Source organism: Hirsutella rhossiliensis, assembly GCF_020360975.1.
Source record: "Hirsutella rhossiliensis strain HR02 chromosome Unknown scaffold00013, whole genome shotgun sequence".
In the NCBI taxonomy this organism is placed as follows: domain Eukaryota; kingdom Fungi; phylum Ascomycota; class Sordariomycetes; order Hypocreales; family Ophiocordycipitaceae; genus Hirsutella; species Hirsutella rhossiliensis.
Genome location: NW_025408679.1, coordinates 1,725,804 through 1,731,803, shown reverse-complemented (window position 1 = coordinate 1,731,803; position 6,000 = coordinate 1,725,804). Strand labels below are relative to the sequence as shown.

General features: G+C 49.2%; 1 protein-coding gene across 1 annotated transcript; it reads right to left on the bottom strand.

Moving 5' to 3' along the window:
* Window positions 1–1,474: 1,474 nt before the first annotated feature.
* Window positions 1,475–2,068, bottom strand: HRG_09724 (polyprotein; the record flags this gene model as incomplete). The annotated part of the gene is made up of 1 exon (XM_044868195.1): window positions 1,475–2,068. One exon carries the CDS (start codon window positions 2,066–2,068, stop codon window positions 1,475–1,477), a length of 594 nt encoding a protein of 197 aa, XP_044716776.1.
* Window positions 2,069–6,000: the final 3,932 nt, after the last annotated feature.

The window sequence follows — 6,000 nt, the reverse complement described above, 5'->3', positions numbered from 1 at the left end:
TGAAGGGCGCATATTTGTCCTAAGCTGCCTAGCTGCACTTGTTGGTACAGCTGTCGACACCCATTCTGTTATACGGCGGCGCCCCAGGACCTTGTCAACTAGACGTAGCCTCCGCGTCAGAGGTCCCTGTTGCGGTACTGTACAGACACTCCGGAACAAATACTCACTCTGAGAAATTGAAGTCGTTATAGCCAGCACATGTACTCTACGTGTAGCCATTCATTAATCGGGGTCTGGGATGTAGATGTCGTTCAACCCCCGTAGAGCTGCCGAGGCAAACCGACACATGACCATGCCCGGGACCCTCTCGCTCGAAGCTTCAGGTGCCGGGAGTCCAATCTTGCCTACACTGCCTTCCTCCAGAACGGTACCATTAATTTTCTCCTCACGCAAGACAGCACTAGCTCGCCCGCAAGCGCTCTGGTATGGGCGGAACCGGGCCTGGGCGATGCCGACCACAGCTTGAACTCGGGAACGAATGCTTTGCTCTTAAATGCCCGTCAATAGAGGCCTGTTATGCGTTCACTAAGGCAGTTAACAGTTGCAGCTGTGTTCACGAATAAAGACACCGCGTTTCTCTCCGTGCTTTGAATACCAGCCACCAGTGCGGATCTGTATGGCTATGGTTAGCAAAGTTTCATGTAAGCGAGATTCTGTTACAGACCTCTCATTATTCATAGCACCTCAACAGCAACTCGACGGAGGCAGTATGTGGGCTCCGCTGACCAAGGGCCACTGGTAACCTGTAACTTACAGGGCCCCGGCACCGATTGGCAAAGGACCAGTCACCCTGCCTTCTGCATGACAGGCCTCCGAACGCTGAAAGTAGTCTATACTAGCAGACTGACTACATACCGTTGCAATGTGTCGGGTAGACGATAGTAAGGCCAGTTTTATAAAGTACCGGTATATTGCATAAGAGAGAGCATTCCGTAGCTATTGTACCCAACGGTAATATCGAGGTACAGTATATTCAGCTACGATGATTAGGTCAGAGAGGGATTCAATCGGCCATCTGGACGCCTTGTGCCAGATTTGCTCAAGAAAAGGATGCTAAATGTGGGTAGGCACCTGCGGCAGCTGCTGCAATGAGACGGTACTAGGGTTAACCTGTGATGTTGTATTCGTCTTGTTCTCTATCTAAGGAGGCAGAGGCCAGCGTGGAGAAAGGGGGCACGCTGCCCTCAGCCGCACACGTGACCGTGCGGGTCACGTGCCAACCATGGTTGGTCACACCACTAGATAGATACATTCCTACACAGGCAACTCTTCTTTTGCTGTGAGAAGCACAGCAACACCTTGAACGGGTCTAAAGGATAGTAGCGTTAAGGCCGTGAAGGAATGTGCCGTGAGGGCGTGTGTCATTATTGCGAAAAAGTGGGTCCGACGTCTTGTTCTTAGCTGTAGATATCGGGGAAGAAGTGAAGGGGCTTCCTGATAGGAGCAATCATTTGATCATAGGGATAAGGAGCGGTTAGGAACGTTGTACGTATCCTTCGACTCGAATTGTCAGACTATTGGTATCGATGAAGCGTTCCAGGGCTCGGTTTGGTGATGCTTTCGTCATTGCATCTGCTGGGTTGTCTGCGCCGTTGATCCAACGAATATCTGTTATCTCTCTCTTCTCGTATGACTGGCGAAGGGCCATGATATCAATCATCAATCGTTTTTCCTTCGTCGTACCGAGCTTGACTAGGCATTCGTAGAGAGAGTACGAATCCGTACAGACGATGAGAGGGATAGGAGGAAGGTTGAGTCGTTCCGTAATTATCTTCATAGTCATCGCAAGGGAGATGCCTATGTCGAATCCGTTGGCCATACCGTAGATCTCTGATGCTAGGACGCTACGGGTAACACGTTTGCACTTTGTTGAACTCCAGTGTACGATGTTACCACTAATCTCGAACTGTTTTTCTTTGTGGTTTGTCTCGTTAACGAGGGCAATGACGAATCCTAGTTGGGAGGATAAGTCCTTGTTGTTTGCGAAAGAACCATCGGTGAAAACCATCAGCTTTGCAGTAGCTAGATCAATTGGTTTGTACGTGAGGCCACGTAGTTGGTGATCCATTTGCCATTGCAGTCGCTTGTTCAAAATTGCGTAATCTTTATCCTCAGGGGTCTGTACTTGGGCGGCGACTGAAACATCGAAAGAAGCTTCCGGTTGAGCAATTGAAGCAATGTATGAGGCTCGCGCTCGTTCCTCAACGTAGCGCTGGTGACGATCAATTGCTTTAGGTCAATGGTGGTCATTTTTGCTGCTTGTCCTTCTGTTGAAGTAAAGGGATCCTTTCTTAAGGGGTTATTATTCAGCAACGTCAGTCTTGCACCATTAAAGTCAACCGTTGTTCCGTATGTGATGTCAGTCTTGGGCTTGGAACGAAATTCTGCCTTTGTAGCTCTTCTTCTTCACGGGTAGAAAAGTTGTTCGTTCCAAGGATGAGGGTGTCATCAGTTTGCATTCCAACAATACCGAGCGTGTCAGGGCCAGTATTCGAAATCAGTAGGCAGGAGTCATAGGTGGAGGTAGACATATCCAGCTTTTCGAGGTGATGCTGCTGATATGTGCGGAACCAATGGACTCCGGCTTCTGCGATACCGTACAGGGGCTTAATAACACGAATAATTGTTCCGTTAGGTATTTGCCTTGTAGTTCCGTGGGCAAATACGTAAGAATGGTCCGGAAAGCTTGGTCTGGGATTGCGGGTATGCCTGAGTGATATCACGGAGGAGAGGTTATGCCGTAGTTTTGAAGAAGTCCGGGGCAATAGCGAGGATGAGTCTCTGGCTAACGCGTTGAATTGTCGGAGATTGCGTCAGGAGGGTGGTCTTCTCAAAGTCGTTATGTCCTTGAATAACAAGTCGAGACTTTTCGTAGGGCTTAGTGTTGATTCCTTTGACTTCACGAACCATTCGAGAGCGAAAGATTCTATAGTTTCCATGACTCATTTGATCGTATCGTTCAAATTGGAATACACCGCGGCCAACGAGGTCAGTAATCTCTTTGTTATCGGATTCTTCGAAGGGTCACCAGGAGAGGTGATTATGCCATCAGACCGTAGCTTGAGGGAAAGAGCTTGCATCTTCCTCCTTTTGGGTCAAGAAGCTCTGGTCTACGGCTTGGGCCATCATGATCAAATCCTTTGGCTTGTTCTTTGATCCTGGTGGGCGTCCTCTGCGGGGCGGGGGTTCGGGTCGGGCAGGCAGGTCCGTTAGGGTCTTAACGGGGTCTTGAGCCGGTTGTTCATTAAGATCTGAACGAATGCCTGAGGGGTCTGTGTCGTGTAGGGTCGGAAAGAGTGGTATCATCACGCAGATACGGTTGTACAAGGGTCGATCGAAAGACTTGGGGCCGTTGACTGTGTCAATGGTGATGTTATGGGTATCAATCGATGCAATCTTGAAGGGTCCTTGCCAACCGTCTTTCTCTCCAAACGCGAACTTCACTTTGCAGCGGGAGGGATAGCACTTCTGTCGTGCTCGGGCCGTTGCGTGCATGGAGGGCATCCTTAACTCGTCTTTCTGCCGAGAGTTGGCGGAGCATTTTCATCGCTTTCTGCATAGCTTCCGATCTTTTGAGGGTAGAAGCGGAAGGGGCGAGTCTGTAGATACGCGAGGGTATGCGCCGAAAACAAGCAACGTAGGCACAAGACCGTCAGGTCCTGCCGTATCATTGATTGCTTTAACAGCCATTTGAAGGACTGTTTCGGCGGAAGTGGTGTGGCCAATCTCAGCATGGAGGATGTTAAAGGCGCGTCGGAGGTGCGTGATAGCGTTCAATCTTTCCAATGGACCAATGCGTCTCAACAGGTACTTGAGAGCATTTGATTCCCATAATCTTTGCTTCGTTCCGGAATTCGAGAGAAGCAAAGTTAGTTCCTGCATCATGACGGAGGGTATCAGGAGGTCCAAGATACGTGTCGATCCAGAGGGTCCGGAGGGTCTCCCATGTATCTTTAGCTGACATTGACGGTAAAAATCTGGCTCCTTGGAAAGCAGTAGCTGAGTCCACAACGTGTAGAACAGGGCGTTGTGGTGTTCCTAGGTGCATCACATCAACGATGATTTCGTAGTTGAACTCTTGATCATCGTTAAGGGTGAACTTGAAGCGGCGTGGGGCTTGTGAGTGCATTTGACAGTGGTGACAGAACTTAGAGATAGTCTCTAATGTGTCTATCGAGACGTCACTGTGCCCGGCTTGCTTCAAGAGGTGATGGAGCCTAGGGACTGCTGGGTGTCCAAAGCGTCGGTGAAGTGTACGAATCTCTGTTTCCGTAAGAAACGAGATGGACTCTTCATCTTTCGTAAGGAAGAACCAGGGATGTCCCCATTTGCGTACGACTGGAATGCTTGTAGGGCGATTAGTACAATGATTAGTACAATTGATGGTATCTGTGATGTTGTTGAAATAGATACCAAGCCGGTCCATATCAGCAAGGCAGAGCAAAAAGGGAGTTGGGGTTTGAAGGACGTGGAACGTGATCCTTCCGAGGGGTGTGTTAAGGGCGACTGTGCCGAGGGAGTGGATGGCGTCGCTGTTGCCGAATTTGATGGAGGCCTGGCCGGATGTGGAGCTGTCGAGAGCTACAGAAGGGTCTTCTCGTTGTAGGGCGATGTACTGAGAATATCCTGCTGTGGAGAATGTTGCTGCACCTGTGTCGATCATGATACCTTGGAATCTATCCCTTGAATAGCGATCTTCAATAATAAATTGCGAGGCTGGAACAACGGTTTGATCCGTCTGATAGACGTCTTCTCCTGTGATCAAATGATTGAATGCCTGTTGACAGAGCATTTGGCTTGCTTGCCATTGTTCCGGGTGATCGTTGGTGCTATTGTCATGTTCTTCCCATGTATCTTCAGTGTCATCAAAGCTGCTCATCTCATGACCTTCGTAGTCTAGAATATAGCCTCCGATGTCCGTGAGTTGTACACCTATGAAGTGACATTGAGTGATATGTTGGTCCTTGGCCTTTGCCGTTCATCCGTAGAGTGTTTAGTTGACCAACAGCCTTCTTGTCCACAAACAAAACACTTCTTCGTCCAGTTTCGGTTACTGTAGCTATGATTGTAGTTACTACGGCTTTGAGGCCGGTAGTTTCCACGGTTGTAGCTTTGTCTGTATCCGCGGCTGGGTCGTTGACCTGAATATCCGTATCTACCTCGAGAGCGGTTGTTATTGTATCGACGGTCGAGGTAGTACTGATGGTGTGGATCGTTATGATCAAATGATCCAGCAAAGTCAAGGGAAATTGAGAAGTTGTTATGAGGGCAAGATGGGTTTCAACGGATGCACGAAGATCTGCAAGAAGGTGCTCGACGTTATCGGCGGGTTTGAAAAGAGCGTATTGGAGTTCGGGTACTCCACGGCATGCTTTCATAAGCGTTGTACGCAGTTGGAGGTCTCCTGCGTACTCCCTGCCAAGGGCTCGTTGGCAGAGCTGAAGCTTATCAAAGAGGATTTGAAGCACTTCGTGGGGTCTTCGAAGCATCTTGGGCACGGATGGAGTTGAAGGTTATTGTTGTCCAGTCAGTATGGTAGTGGACATGGTTGACTTCCGTGTCAAAGTGTTGTTTGAAGATATCATACGCTTGTCGGAACGTCGTAGCCCATGTGATCTTATCAAGATAGAATCTTTGGGCTCTTCCATCAAGGATCCGGGGAAAGAGTGCGTGAAATTGTGATGGTTTCACTGGGATATGAGAGCAGTTGCTTAAGAAGAGGCGGAGCTTATCATCAAGGAGATCGTACGGCTCTCCTGTGTAGTTCCGATCTTTGTTCCAGGTCTTCATAAACTTCTGCTGGATGTCGCTATCGACGATAGCGTTCGGGATGTTATCCGGGGGGAGTTTCATGTATTCTCCAAAGGTTGCAGGGCCGGATAAGTGTTCGGGGATGGAGTTGGTGACGGGTTGGACGAGATCGGGGTTCTGGAAGCGGTAGGAAGTCGGATGAATAGTAAGAGAGGTCGGAGCAGGTTTATCTTGGATAGTCGGAGCAGG